At 48.4% G+C, this 15,895-nt stretch overlaps 1 protein-coding gene across 1 annotated transcript; it reads right to left on the bottom strand.

The window, feature by feature from the left end:
- Positions 1-13,151: 13,151 nt before the first annotated feature.
- On the bottom strand, positions 13,152-13,875 carry LOC136507391 (putative cyclin-dependent kinase F-2). The gene is made up of 2 exons (XM_066502128.1): positions 13,411-13,875; positions 13,152-13,295 (listed from the first exon to the last, which is right to left on the bottom strand). The coding sequence occupies exons 1-2, from the start codon at positions 13,873-13,875 to the stop codon at positions 13,152-13,154; spliced, it is 609 nt and encodes a 202-aa protein (XP_066358225.1).
- Positions 13,876-15,895: the final 2,020 nt, after the last annotated feature.

The following is a 15,895-nucleotide window of genomic DNA, read 5'->3' as shown; positions in this document are numbered from 1 at the left end:
ACAAGCTTTGTAGTGCATGTCAAGCCGGCAAGCAAGTTGCAAATACTCATCGAACAAAAGCTTTCATGTCAACCACAAGAGTGCTAGAACTCCTTCACATGGACTTATTTGGACTAACAACATACAAGAGTTTGGGAGGAAATCTTTACTGTCTTGTGATTGTTGATGACTATTCAAGATACACATGGGTATTCTTCCTTCATGACAAATCTGAAGTTGCATCATGCTTCAAGAAGTTTGCCAAGAGAGCACAAAATGAGTTTGAAGTGAAGCTCAAGAAGATTAGAAGTGACAACAGCAAAGAATTTGACAACACAAATATAGAAGCCTATTGTGATGAAGTTGGGATCAAGCATGAGGTCTCCGCAACATATACTCCTTAACAAAATGGTGTAGTTGAGAGAAAGAACCAGATGTTGATCACACTAGCAAGAACAATGCTTGATGAGTACAACACTCTCGAAGCTCTATGGGTGGAAGCTATCAACACTGCATGCTATGCATCAAACCGCCTATTCCTTCAAAAGTTTCTTGGCAAGACACCTTATGAGTTGCTCAATGGGAAGAAGCCGGACGTCTCCTTCTTTAGGGTGTTTGGTTGCAAATGCTACATCTACAAGAAGCGGCAACACCTAGGGAAGTTTCAAAGACGTTGTGATATTGGTTTTCTTGTTGGTTATTCATCAAAGTCCAAAGCATATAGAGTATTTAATCATGCCACCGGCTTGGTTGAAGAAATATATGATGTGGAATTTGATGAATCTAACGGCTCCCAAGGAGCACATGAGAATCTTGATGATGTAGGTGATGAACCATTGAGGGAGGCTATGAAGAACATTCTGGTTGGAGACATCAAGCCTAATGATGAAGATGATGTACAAGTGATCAATCCACCTTCTTCATCAAGTGTGCTACAAGATGGTGAAAAAGATAGGAGAGTAGAAAATGAAGATACTCATGTCTCCCATGAGCAAATGGTGACACAAGCACAAGATGTTGATGCTCCACAACCTTCCCCTCAAGTGGTTGATAGAAGAAATTCACCTCTACTACAAGCTCATCCACAAGATCTCATCATAGGGAGTCCATCAAAGGGAGTAATGACTCGCTCACAAAAACTTGCTTCATTTATTGCTCATCACTCTTTTGTCTCTTGTTTTGAGCCTACTAAGGTAGAAGAAGCTCTTCAAGATCTGGATTGGACAAATGCCATGCATGAAGAGTTGAATAACTTCACCTACAATGAAGTTTAGACTCTTGAAGAGCGACCAAAAGGTGAAAGAGTCATTAGAACAAAGTGGGTGTTCCGAAACAAGCAAGATGATCAAGGCATTGTTGTGAGGAACAAGGCAAGACTAGTAGCAAAGGGGTTCTCTCAAGTTGAAGGTTTGGATTTTGGAGAGACCTTTGCACCGGTTGTAAGACTAGAAGCCATCCGTATCCTCCTTGCATATGCATCACATCATGAAATGAAACTTTATCAAATGGATGTGAAAAGTGTATTTTTAAATGGCTTTATTAATGAACTTGTCTATGTTGATCAACCTCCCGGGTTTGAAGACCCTAGATATCATAATCATGTTTATAGGTTGTCCAAGGCGTTATATGGGCTCAAGCAAGCCCCAAGAGCTTGGTATGAGCGCCTTTGGGACTTCCTCATTGAGAAGGGCTTCACAATTAGGAAGGCCGACACCACACTATTCACCAAGAAGCTTGATGGACATATCTTCATTTGTCAAGTGTATGTTGATGATATCATCTTTAGATCATCAAATGAAGATTCTTGCAAAGAGTTTGGTGAATTGATGTCAAAGGAGTTCGAGATATCAATGATTGGAGAGCTTACATTCTTTCTTGGTTTTCAAGTCAAGCAAATGAGAGAAGGAATTTTCATCTCTCAAGAGAAATATACAAATGATCTTCTCAAGAGAATCAAGATGGATGAATATAAGCCAATCAAGACACCAATGCCAACTAATGGACATCTCGACCAAGATGAGGGTGGTAACACGGTTGATCAAACTCTCTACCGCTCTATGATTGATAGTTTGTTATATTTAATCGCATCTAGGCCCAACATCATGTTTAGTGTGTGTATGTGTGCTAGATTTCAAGCTAATCCTAAGAAAACTTATTTGATTGCCGTTAAAAGGATCCTTAGGTATCTTAAGCACACACCAAGCATTGGCCTATGGTATCTCAAAGGAGCTAGATTTGAATTAATTGGCTATTCTGATTCGGATTATGCCGGGTGCAAAGTTGATAGAAAAAGCACATCCGGAGGGTGCCATTTGCTTGGTAGATCACTTGTGTCTTGGTCCTCCAAGAAACAAAATAGTGTGGCTTTGTCCACCGCCAAAGCAGAATACATTGCTGTGGGTGCTTGTTGTGCACAAATACTTTATATGAAACAAACTTTTCTAGACTGGTGTAGTTCTAGAAAAAGTACCTCTCTTGTGCGACAATGAAAGTACGGTAAAACTTGTAAATAATCCAGTTCAACACTCTCGTACCAAGCACATAGATATCCACCATCACTTTCTTAGAGATCATGTTGCAAAGAATGATATATCATTAGAAGGTGTAAGGACCAAGGATCAATTGGCAGATATCTTCACTAAACCGCTAGATGAGGCGACTTTTTGTCGATTGCGGAATGAGCTCAATGTTCTTGATTTTAGAAACTTCACTAGAAAATGAGCTTGTGTTGTCCCTTGTATTGCATTGTAATATACAACATGTTTACTTTATGGTAATGCACTTAGGGCTTGTCTAACATGGTTAAGATAACCACCGTAAAGCGAGTGAAGAAGCTTAACCTTGGATCAAACTTGACAAGCAACTAGATTTACTTTCAAGTATTGCATTGCATATGCATGAATGTTGCTTTGTCGTTTATCTTCAAATGCCCTCTTATTGCCTATTTTCTTAAAAAGAATTATAGCCTAAGGCAAAATATTTTGAAAAATTTGAGGGTTTGAGAGAGGTCACTCACATCAGTCCCAATTAGCATTTATTTGGATCTTATTGAAGTTGGGACTTGATTGGGAACAGGCAGCACGAAGAACTTTGAAGATTTGCTGAAAAAAGAGTGATCAGACGCTGCACCAGACTCTAAAGTCTAGCGTCCGGTCTGTTCACAAAAGCTGAACCTACTACGATGGAGTGACCGGACCCTGTTGTTCAGTGTCCGGTCAGATGGTGGTTCAGCGTCCAATCGAGCGAAGGCGATCAAGGCAGTGAGGACCGGACTCTGGCTGCGTCTGATTAGGGTTCACCGGACGTGTCTGGTCACGATTCCAGGGGTTTTGGACCTCTCTAGAATTGACCGAACTCTGGGTGGTAGCATCCGGTCGTTGCCACCGGAGCGTCCGGTCAGTAGAAAACGTGCAGGATTCTAACTCTTATATCGTTTTCCTTTTCTATCACGGTCAAGGGCCACCATATAACCACCACCGGTTGACCTAGAGCCGCAACCGCCGCTAATCCTCCGTCACCGAGCATTGCAGCTCACCGCGCCTCCCTGCTCCTGCGCCAGCGCCGCCACGCCCACGCCACACGCGCAGCCGAGCCACACCTTCACCGCTCACCTTGCGCCCGTGCCCGCGTCTGTGTTACCGCACCGCCGCCGTGCTCTCCGCTCCCATGCCCTAACGCTAGCGCCGCCTCAAGAACCTCGCCGGTGCCCTAGCCACTGCTCATCAAGCAACTTCACCGCATTGCACCGTTGAAGGGTCGAGATGGCGGACTAGAGGGGGGTGAATAGTCTTTTCTAAAATTAATCGTGTCGGCTAACCGAAACAAGTGCGGAATTATAACTATCGGTCTAGCCAAGACTACACCCCTCTATCTATGTTCTCTAGCACCTTCCAAAGATACTAATCAAGCAACAAAGGTGCCGGGCTAGCTAGAGCTCACCTAACCAATGCTAGGAGCAAGGTCACACAAACCTATGCCTCTAGTACTTTAAGCAACAAGGGAGCTCCTACACATGCTAGTAAGCAAAAGCACAAAGCCAACTAAGCTCACTAGCAATGCTCAATAACAAGGCAACCAATGCCAAATTAGAGAGCGCAAATACTTAGCTACACAAACTAAGCAATGTGACTAACAAGGTTATACAAACCAAATTAGCCACGCACGGGAGCTACTTCTATGCTACACAAGCAAGAAGGTAACTAGTAAGCTACACAAGCTATCTAATTACAAGAACAACTACACAAGCTTAATATGTATAAAAGTAATTGCAAGCTTGTGTAATAGGGATGTAAACCAACGGGAAGAACAAGGTTGACATGATGATTTTTCTCCCGAGGTTCACGTGTTTGCCAACATGCTAGTCCCCGTTGTGTCGACCACTCACTTGGTGGTTTGGCGGCTAATTAGCATCACCCGCTAAGCCCGCATGTCGGGCGCCGCAAGAACCTACCCCTTGAGTGAGGGTATCTCAATGACACGCTTTACTAAAGTTGCTCTTCGCGACTCCCGCGGGGCGAGCACAAGTGCCCCTCACAAGCACTTCTCCGGAGCGCCGCACAAGCTTCTTGTGCGCTTCGACGGAGACCACCACCAAGCTGTCTAGGAGGTGGCAACCTCTAAGAGTAACAAGCACCACCGGCTTGCAACTCGATCACCTAGTGCCACTCGATGCAACCTCACGATGCAATCGCACTAGAATCGCTCACTCACACAATCAGATGATCGCTATCAAGTATGTGTGAGATGGAGGGCTCCTAAGCACTCTCAAGCATGGACACAAAGTCCCCCAAGGTGCTCAGCACCAGCCATGGCCGAAGGCCACTTCTATTTATAGCCCCAAGGGCTAAACTAGCCGTTACCCCTTCACTGGGCAAAAGTCGGGCCGACCGGACGCTCCGGTCGTGTTGACCAAACGCTGGACCTCAGCATCCAGTCGCCCGCAGATGGCCATGTGTCCCTATTCCAACGGTCACTTGACCTGACCGGACGCAGCAGCTTCAACTAACCAGACGCAGAATCCTCAGCGTCCGGTCATTTCTAGTAAGCTCCCCGAGGCGTATTTCTTCGATCGGACGCGTCCGGTCCTCCTTGACCGGACACAGACCAGCATCCGATGCAATACCCTCGGTACTATGTAGACCCATCAGTTTGACCGAACGCAGCCTATCAGCGTCCGGTGCTTTCAGACCCAGCGTTCGGTCAGTTGACCAACGCCAGCGTCTTCGCGATCAACTCGTTTTCACTTCTAACTTCTTCACCCTTACTCCAATGTGCCAACCACAAGAATTTGCATCTGGTGCAATAGAAAATAGGCATTCCATTTTCCCGAAAGCACCAAATCCCGCCTCGCAAGCTCGACGGGAGGGAGAGAGGGACCCAAACCCATCTCAACCCTGCAAACACCACCTCCTTTGTAGATGTGCCAACACCACCAAGTGTACACCACCATGTGTATGTGTGTTAGCTTTTCACAATCATTTCCCAAAGGATGTTAGCCACTCAACTTGCCACGCCACTCGATCCTAGCGACGATGCAAAGTTAGATCACTCGAGTGGCACTAGATGACCGATATGCAAACAAGTTTGCTCCTCTTAATAGTATGGCCATCTATCCTAAACCCGATCATAAACTTCTCTACACACCTATGACCGGTGAAATGAAATGCCCTAGGTTATACCTTTGCCTTGCGCATTCCATTCCATCTCCTTCAATGTCGATGCAACACATGCACCAACACGATCAACAATGATATGATCCACTTCATATCATCATGTGATCATATTGGTTCATCGATCTTGACTTCACTTGCTCTTCACCGTTGCCATCGTCCATCGGCACCAAGTCTTGCTCAAGCTTCACCGCCACGCGGTCCATCACTCCAAAGCCTTTGACTTGCCCTTCACGCTTGCAAGCGGTCCATCAAGCCAAGTCTTGTCTTGATCTTCTCCACCTTGATCACATGACTCAATGTCATGTCTCATGTGCAATAAGCTCCTTCAACATCACATGTGTGAGCTTTGCAACATCTCCAAGCCATTTTCACCTTCATGGCATATGTTGCTCACACACATGTACCTGTGGACTAATCACCTATGTATCTCACATAAACACAATTAGTCCACCTATGTTGTCACTCAATTACCAAAACCAAACAAGGACCTTTCAACCGTCGATCCACGACGACCAGTGCAACCCTAACCCTAGCTTCGGTGCCGACCCGATGGTTCTCCGTGATCCGTTCCTTATTCTTCGGTTTGCCGGTTCGTCAGGTAGCAAGCCCTCGGTTCTAATTTTGTTCCTAATGCTTGCTTCCTAGGGTTTCGTATCTCTAGATATGTTGTAATTTTTTATAAATCTGATCTATTCTAACGTGCAGCGAGTCGGTGTTTCTGATGTCTCGTTGGTAGTTGTCAGTCAACTCGGAGCCAAGCTCGCAAGTACGGATCGAGGCCAAGCCTCGGAAGTGACAGTTGGTAGTTGATCTTTGTCAATGGCAGTTGTTCTTTTTAGATCCATCAGATGGCTCATGTCAAGAATGTCGGAGGAGGTCCCAGTGATGAGGATCTGAGGCCCCCACCTCGCCAGCCTACAGATACAAAAGGCAAGGCGACAAAGAAGCTAGCAACGAAGAAGCGCAAGTACCCTGATGCAGATACAGCGAGAGCAGCCGCAGTTGTAGAGGTCGCAGATCGTGCTGAGAGAGGAGGTGCTAGGAGTGGTGTGGTTATTGCAGATCAGCTTTCACCAGCACAGAGGGCTACACTTGAGGAGGTTGAGCGCCGTCATGGTGGTCCAGCTAGGACTATCATGCGTGAGGGACGGCGAGTTGTCTTGGAGGAGAGTTAGCCTCAGGGGGAGTCACAGTAGGAGCCACAACAGATAGAGCAGACTTAGGAGGGACAGCAGTCAATGGAGACAGAGCAGACACCTCAGCCACAGTTACGCCGCTCTAGTCGTACCCGTGCTCTAGTCACACCGAGGCCAGAGACACGGCAAAGGGGTTCCTGTCCGCCTCCTGGACCACATGGTCCACCTCCAGTGATTCATCTAGATTTGAGGGCCGCCACATTCAAGCAGGTGTAGCAGCTCAGATTTGTGGAGTTTGAGCAGTGGTTCCCGTCAAGGAGGGATGACAGAGCTTCTGAGGGCTTCTACACACCACTGTAGGAAGACTTTTATAATGCATATCTTAACAGTGGGGCTGTATTCAGATCTCAGAGGGTGTGCAACATTGAGTCCATTGTAGTAGCAGCTGGAGAGCATATTCACCCTTACCTATCTTATTTGCCAGGGCTGACAGATTTACTTGGATGGACAGGCTTGTATGTTCCATCTTGGGTCTGTGAGTTTTATGCTACACTCTAGATTGACCCGCAGCACAGATTTATACACTTTGCGTTCAGAGGTAGAGATTACAGGCTGATGAGCTTTAGGGTCAGGGAGATTCTCAGGCTTTAGGAGCAGCCAGTCCGGCTACATGAGGTTTGCTATGGACAGACAGTGCCTCCCAGAAGCCCTCATGGCGGTGTGGTGCCTCCTATAGATTTGGTTCGCCATTGCTTCACAGAGCCATTCGAGGAAGGGTCAAGCAGGACACCCAGTGATCTCACTCCTACTGCTAGAGTGCTTGAGGCTATTATGAGGAGGACCCTACTTCCAAGGATGGGGTATCGTGAGGGCTTGACTCGCATTCAATTATGGCTTCTCAACTCTCTGATGCAGCAGACAGTATTTGATATTTGGGATCTCCTTCTATCAGAGATGGAGGACACTATTGCAGAGGGGTTCAGAGGTCATCAACAGTTGCCCTATGCCCACTGAATCACTTTTCTTATTCATAGGGCAGTTATAGTGAGGCCACCTGAGATGCTAGCTGAGTACAGTGGTGCTACAATAGAGTTCCTTGCCTACAACATGACTCAGATGCTCCGCCACAGTGCAGTGAGGCCACCTAGTCAGTCACACCGTCATCCAGATGTGCCAGAGTCTACAGCCCAGCAGGATGAGACCATCAGGGGCATTGTAGCTATAGAGGAGGAGTAGCTTGATGCTTAGTAGGAGGGTATGGTAGAGAGCGACCCCAGTGATAGCTTAGATGATGACTACCAGGCCATCCCTCATATGCCTCCACGACAACATGATCATGAGGCCGGTAGCTCCAGTTCAGCTCCACCTGCACCACAGATAGACCCTGCTCTACTTGCTATCCTTGAGCGGATGAGGCAGGATCAGGCTCGCCAGGCACAGGAGACCGCCGCTACTTTTGTATAGTTTTAGACTAGGCATGATGAGTTCCAACAACAACAGCAGGCAATCCAGCAGCAGTAGCAGGCCATGCATCAGCAGCAGCTTCTCATGCAGCAACAGCTCCTTGGATTTATGCAGCATGTTGTGACAGCTATTGGGGCTCCACCGCCACAGCCTTCACCCCAGATTGGTCAGCCTGCCACCACTTCTATGACTCCAGCATTACAGCCTAGTGGACTTCAGAGATAGGGACAGCCACCAGCACAGTTTGCTTCACCTACAAAGTAGGTGTCCTAGTGGTTTGCCTCACCAGTGCTAGCCCCGCAGTTCACACCTCTTCAGACGGGCTTCACACCGGCTCAGACTTCCTCGCTGCTAGTGCCAGATACCTCAGTCTCTAGGAGCCTTAGAGCAACATTTAGTGAGTTGATAGGGCAGCCTACTCTTCCATATCTACATGTCCCAGGTCCTTCCACAATTGCACCTATTATCGGGGCTATAGAGACGCTCCCTTCCTTAGTTGCATCATTAGAGCCGCCTGCGTCAGTTATACCTGTAGAGTCTCAGGCTGCTCTAGTCCCTAATCCGACCCAGACTGCTTCAGCATCGCTTCCAGCTATAGAGGGTCAGACTGCTCAGAGTTCAGCATCAGATGATGATGGCACACAGTTTCAGCTCGCTCCTCGCACCTCAGCGCCCGGCTCATCCACTACAGCCCCGCTGACCTCCCCTTAGGTTTTGGTGTTTGATGCCAAAGGGGGAGAGGGTTCAAGTATGTTAGCCTTAGGGGGAGCAATACATTTAGGGGAGTCTATTTATTAGCTTATCTATTACATTTGGAGTTTTATGTGTGATACACTATTATACATTCGTCGTGTGTTTACTTTCATGCATCGAACTATAGTTATGTGATAGTGATATCTATGTGATCATGATAGTTATGTGATATGTGACATGTGTGCACTCTACTTTGAATTATTTATATGTCATATCACTTGTGCTATGCTCATTTGCGTTTGCTTCCGCGTTTTACTCCGATGCAAATGAGCTTTATTTATTGTACTCATGCTTATTTCATATCTTTTGAGTACATCATGTTGGCTTGGGTCATATAAGCTTGCCTAACTCTTTTGTTCTTATTGTCAAAAGCTTATATGATCCAAGCATGTTAAAAACCTCAACTCTTTCACATACTCGAGGTGGTATTGTCATCAATCACCAAAAAGGGGGAGATTGAAAGCATCTAGGCCCCTAGTTGGGTTTCAGTGATTAATAACAATATGTGATTACTATGACTAACGTGTGTTTTGCAGAGGCAATTAAGTTAGGTCATGGTAATGGAGATCGATTGGGCAATCATGGTGGTCATGCCCCTACGATGGAAATCATTTCGGTTCTCAAAGGATGGACGACAAGGTTAAGGATGGACTAGTTCTAAGTGTCGATTGGAGTTGAAGAGACCTTAGAGTAGTTTAGGACTTTGTTTTTCCTTTGGCCGTACTATTAAGGGGGGTATGGACGGGTAGCTTAACCTAGGTGAGTCTATTGAGTTAGGTGTGGTGCATACTTGTTAAAACTAGCACTAGGTAGCTCCTAAAAAGCCCTTAGATCAATTGGAGCAAACTTCATTCACATATGATTGAGAGTTAGAAGTGAATGGAGGGTCAAATGCTGACCGGACGCTGGTTCTGGGGTGACCGGACGCTGGCGCAGAGTCCGGTCAGTTCATTTGATCAAGGTGATTTCGTCTGGTGCGACCGGATGCTGAGAGGTGAGTGACCGGACGCTGAGGGCCAGCAGCCGGTCGACTCCAGTAAGGTTCCACAGATGGAAAATCATGACCCGACGCGTCCGGTCACAACTTAAACACTGAAGTTCGGGGTGAACTGACCGGAGTGTCCGGTCAACATGACCGGAGCGTTCGGTCACCCCGTAGAGGCACATAACAGTTCGTTTTTTAGCCGGGTTTATAAATACTTCCTCCATTCGTGTGTGGGGTTACTTTTGCTCATTCCAACAGCTGACAAACACCTTTGAGAGTGCCAAGAAGAGCAAGATCCTAGTGATGTGATTGAGATTTGAGAATCCCAAAGAGAGCCCTCATTAGTAAAAGCAAGAGTAGCAAAGTGTGCATCCACCCTTCTCATTAGGCTCGTCGTGGTCAAGTGAGAGTTCGTGCTTGTTACTCTTGGTGATCGCCATCACCTAGATGGCTTGGTGGTGATTGGGAGCTTGGTGATCATCCGGTGGAGCTTGTGGATGACCCAACTAAAGTTGTGAGCGGTTGTGGGTGATTCACTGCGATGGAGTGTCGAAGAATCAACCCGTAGAGAGCACTTGATCCTTGCGTGGATCAAGAGGGAGCTACACCCTTGTGCGGGTGCTCCAACGAGGACTAGTGGGGAGTGGCGACTCTCCGATACCTCGGCAAAACATCGTCGCGTTCCTCCTTCTCTCTTTACTTTGAGCAATTCAATTCTTGTCATTTACATTCATAGAATTGACATGCTAGAGTAGGATTGGAACATAGGTTGCTAAACTTTTATGCGGTAGAACATTAGAAACACTTTCTAGGTACAAGGGGTTAATTGGGCTAACTGTAGGGTTTAATTATTGCAAAAAAATTTAGAATTTGTCCAATTCACCTTCTCTTGGGCATCTTGATCCCTTTAGCATGGACCTACCGTGATTCGCACATTGGAGAGTGTTGTGAGATCTTTTGTCGTCAAATCACGTGGGTGCACGCGTTCACGTGGAGAGGGTGAATAAACAAACCACCGGGAAAAGAATCTAGACAACTCTGCCCGCTCTGTTGGGTCGATAAAAAGGAGATCGCCGGGTGAAACAGATGTGACACTACTGGAGGCCGCGGCTTTGCCGAGTGTTTTTACACTCGGCAAAGATCCCTTTGCACTCGGCAAAGTCCGCTCGGCAAAATTTTTCTCGGCAAAGGGTCTTTGCCGAGTGCTTTTCATGTGACTTTCTGGATACGGCCTAAACATACCCTAAATATCATGAGTATCAATTTTTGGATGACCAAAGTCCATTATTCCATGTACCTGCAGTTCAAATTTGAAATATCCCAAACAATTAGACGAAACGAAATAAACTAATGAAATATATCAAAAAAAGTCAAAATTGCCCCAAATTTTAAAATAGAGTTTTAAATACTGTCACAAGGCCACAGAAAAAAATTTGGGCCCAAAATCAAAAAAAAATTACCGAGTGCCATGGGGGGCACTCGGCAAAGTGGGCTTTGCTGAGTGCCGGCCCAGAAGGCACTCGGCAAAGCTGATTTTCAAAAATAAAAAAAAAATTTGCCGAGTGCCTGACGCTGGCACTCGGCAAAATAAGTTTTAAAAAATTAAAAAAAAATTGCCAAGTGCCCAAGGTTTACACTCGGCAAAATAAGTTTTTAAAAATAATAAAAAAAAAATTGCCGAGTGCCATCCGTTAGGCACTCGGCAAAGTCTGACGGCAGATGCCCGCCGTCACGGGCCGGCCACCTTTTGCCAAGTGGGACTTTTGCCAAGTGCCGCGGCACTCGGCAAAGCCTAGATTTGCCGAGAGCCAGGCTTTGCCGAGTGCATGGCGCTCGGCAAAGCCACCTTTGCCGAGTGCTTTATTTTGCCGAGTGCGGCACTCGGCAAAATATTTCTTTGCTGAGTGCCCCGATAAAAAGCACTCGGCAAAGTCTCAGGCACTCGGCAAAGTACAGTTTTCCAGTAGTGTGAACCGAAGAATTCATTGTACTCTATACTCCGCAAAATAGAAAGAAATAAAGAGCTCCCCCTTCCTCCATAGTCCTTATGTTTATAGTGTCTCTGTGTGCATTCAGTGATCGATAGAATAGTTTCTCCACATATTTTCTCTTACAATGTTAGCCCAAGAGGCTTAATATCATGTTTCTTTATTTCTTTAATTTACTTTATTTATTTTATTTTAATTTGTTATGTAATTTTCTAATTTTCTTTAGGGCCAAAATTAAATATTCTTGTGAAATTGGAACATTTTGATTTTTTACGAAGCTAGATGAACATTCTTCATGTGAAACTAAATTTTGTTTCTTCTTATCCGAGAATATTGTTATTCTGGACAATATTCTAGGATTTCGTGCCTCCATCTTCTTCTTCTCGCTCTGTACTATCAAGGGCGTGGACGACCACTGTGGCCTATGGCTTCGAGGGAATGTGTTCCATCTCTGCTTTTGGAATAACACGGCATACCATGATGTGCACCACCAGCTGCGTGGCAGCAGGTTCAACTTTTCGCAGCCATTCTTTGTGACGTGGGACAAGGTCTTCGGGACGCATATGCCTTACCTGCTGGAGAGGCTAGGTGGCGGGCTCCAAGGGCGTCCCCTCACAGCGAAGGCTAGCTGCCCACAATGGCGAAAAAAACTAGTACTATGCAAGCATAGGTGATACGCTAGCTCATGCTCGATTCATATGTATAATGAAGAGAAGTACCCTGATTGTAGTGCTACAAGCTCTTTTGTTATATTATTTGTTTGTTCCTCCTTTTTAACAAAATCTCATTAGGGGCAATCTCTCTTGTCTCATAAATAATATATTCAAATTTATAAAGTGTTGCATGCTCTATCCGAGGAAGGTATCTATATGCTTCTAATAAGTTTCAGATTGTTTCAGCATTTGCATATTTTAGAAAAGAAGATAGAGACGCCTCTCTCTCTCTCTCTCTCTCTCTCTCTCTCTCTCTCTCTCTCTCTCTCTCTTATCCAGAATCCCTCATATTTTACAGCTAAACCCTAGCTGATCTGCTCACTAGTCACTAGTGATTCACCATCATCAAATAACTTGGCTGACACAGGGCAAACGATAATCTAATTAACTAGAGTACATCAAACTACCTTAACGTAACACTACAGTCATGTTCGCGTCTCTGCTGCAACATCTATCTATCGTCAGTCATCTTGGGCTCCTGCAAACCACGGCATCTTCAGCGCGTCGACAGCGGTAAGCCTGTCCTTGGGGTTGTACTCCAGCAGACCTTGCAGGACGTCGAACCCCGCCGCCGACAGCCGCTCCGCCGGCACCCTCTCGCGCAGCTTGCTGGGGCCAGAGTCCCAGAGACACCCAGTGGCATCAACGAGACGTCGTCTGGGATCCCTAGGAGGTTGACGATGCTGATCAGCTGCTGGCACAAGTCGGCTGTCCGGCTACGAGGTCCGCCATGATGCATCCGAGCGCCCACACGTCGACGGGCGCGCCGCAGTCTTTCTCGCCCAGAAGCAGCTCCGGCGCCATGTACCCAGGCGTGCCTTTGGGATCCGTGTCGTCCGTGGGCGGCGCCGGCGGCGCGACTACGGACCTGGCGAGACCCAGGTCGCAGATCTTGAGGCGTCCGTCTCCCGCGCCGACGAGCACGTTCCCGGGCTTGAGGTCACGGTGGACGACGCCGTGCGCATGCATCGTCGAGGCGCCGACCAGCAGCTGCGCCATGGCGCGGCGCGTCTCCGACTCCGAGAACGGGTGGTGCCCGTGGCGGCGGCGCGAGCCGATGACGTCGTGGAGGCTCCGGCCGACGACGTACTCCAGGACGAGGTGGAGGTCGTGGTGCATGTCCGAGCCGCGCGCCACCTCCCTGAGCCGCACCACCGCGGGGTTGCCTGCGCACGCGGCGAGCATGGCGGCCTCCCGCAGCAGCGCCGCCTCGCCGCCGGCGTGGAGGCTCGACTTGATGGTGGCGTGCCTTCCAGACGGAGCCGTATCCTCCCTGGCCGATTCTCTTCAGAATCTTGTACGAGTCGACCACGCCGATCCGCACCTTGCTGCCGTTTCCTCCTCCTCGGTGATCCTCTTTGCAAGCACGGGGACGGCGCCTTGGGGCCAGGAAGGCGACAGCCATGCTGGCGGCCGGGGCGGCGACGGGCAGAGGTGCGTGCGCTTTATATCATTGTGATTGCTGCTCAATCTCGAATTAAGCGCGGACTCCGATCGACTTTGCTGCTCAAACGAACGGCGCGCTAGCTGTCCGCCGGCCGTGCACTGCCGCTGGATCGGAGGGGGACGGACCAGTCGGACCTACTTGACCCACGCGGACACGCCCGCGACGGATGAGGCGGCGACCATGAGGAAGAGCTCGGCGTGACGTATGCTAGTGTCAGCACCCCACCTGCTGACTCTGATCCAGCGTCCAGCTCCTCGGCTCTTACCTGACGGTCGTCCGACAAGAGAGGAGCTCGGCTGCCATGGGCTACAGTCAGGCCGTCCGCAAAGGCCCAGATCGGTGAATCCACGCTACTACGGCCAGACCTGGGTGACCAAGTGAACCCACTCTGAAGATGCGTGTGTGTGCGTCTTACTATATAGCCTAGTATCTTCTTGTGGAAGGGGGTTATCAGCTATTGTAACAAACATATTATCCTGCTACTAAGATTCGTCGTTTGTTCCTGCCCCTTTTGTTGTGCTGCCTTCCTCGATTCTGATTCCTCTTTCCCTTCTCCAATCTGCTGCTAACAAAATTGGTATCCAGAGCCTATGAATTCCTCAGCCTACCCTCCCCACCCACCAGCAATTCTCCTTGTCACTTCCGTTTTGATCTAGCACCGTAATCCCCGATGGCAGGTTGATCTCTGTTCTTCTCCCTTGCGGTGTTGATTGTGAGGTACCATAGGTCCACGCCGAGGTTGGTGTGATTGACGGTTGTGACGTGGTGATTCACCCTGGAGCCACAACAAATCGACCACGAACACTTTACCCGTTTTCGCAAGCAATTGGGCGCCATGGATCCCAACTTCCAGCTCCCGCTCGATGAGATCAAGTCCGTGAAGACCGCTGTGAACGATGTCGAGAGCCATGTCGGCGCTGTGGAGACGTCCCTGGGCAGCCGAATCACCGCCATGGACCGCTCCATCTCCGATCGGTTTGGGTGCGTGGAGGATGCTGTCAGGGTGTTCGACGATTGGAGGCCTACCGTGGATGCGTCCGTGGAGGAGCTCCGATCCGAGATCAGCACCCTGCGCAAGCAGGAGGGTGCGGTCGAGAAGATGCGGGAGGAGATGACGGCGTTGCGCAAGTCCCTGAGCCGTGTGGTGCTCGACGCCGCACCGGCCATGCCCGCCGGCATCCTGTCGCAGCCGTTGGTGACCGCGGCGACTTCCTCCGCCGGGCACCCAAACACAGGCCCCCTTGCGGGGCACCGCATCGACACACATCACCGGGAGTTTGAGTCCCCGACTCTACTCCCGGTCAAGGGTACGCTCGATCTCAAGCCCCCACCCACTTCCCCAACCCAATCCTCGTTTGCGTCGTTCTCTGTCAAGTCCACATATAGAAACTGATGGGCATTTGTTTTCTGGGGAAATCGACGGAGTTCATGACCGGCATACGCAGTTGGGTCCTCAGTATTCCAGCAGCAAGCTGCCGAAGTTCAGCTTTTCGGTGTTCACAGGCGAGAACCCCAAGCTGTGGATCACCAATTGTGAAGATTATTTTGAGCTCTATTCTGTGGAACCTCACATGTGGATCAAGGCGGCAACTATGAACTTGTCTGGTGCAGCAGCTCGGTGGGTACAATCCCTGGACCATCATGGGCGCCGGTACAGTTAGGAGCAATTCTGTAAGTTGGTGCTAGATCACTTCGGCAAGAGTCCGTATGAGACATTGATTCGTCGGCTGTTCAGGATTCGCCAGAATTCCACTGTGC

Source organism: Miscanthus floridulus, chromosome 15 (genome assembly GCF_019320115.1).
Source record: "Miscanthus floridulus cultivar M001 chromosome 15, ASM1932011v1, whole genome shotgun sequence".
Classification (NCBI taxonomy): Eukaryota; Viridiplantae; Streptophyta; class Magnoliopsida; order Poales; family Poaceae; genus Miscanthus; species Miscanthus floridulus.
The sequence above is the reverse complement of the archived record's forward strand: the minus strand, read 5'-3'. Positions and strand labels throughout refer to the sequence as shown.

What these genes read in the sequence shown, in the direction of transcription:
- LOC136507391 (XM_066502128.1), bottom strand. Translation starts at nt 13,875, where the DNA reads ATGCTCGCCGCGTGCGCAGGCAACCCCGCGGTGGTGCGGCTCAGGGAG. An exon ending in GATGCATCATGGCGGACCTC is followed by an intron (nt 13,296 to 13,410) that starts GTAGCCGGACAG and finishes GGCCCCAGCAAG; the next exon opens with CTGCGCGAGAGGGTGCCGGC.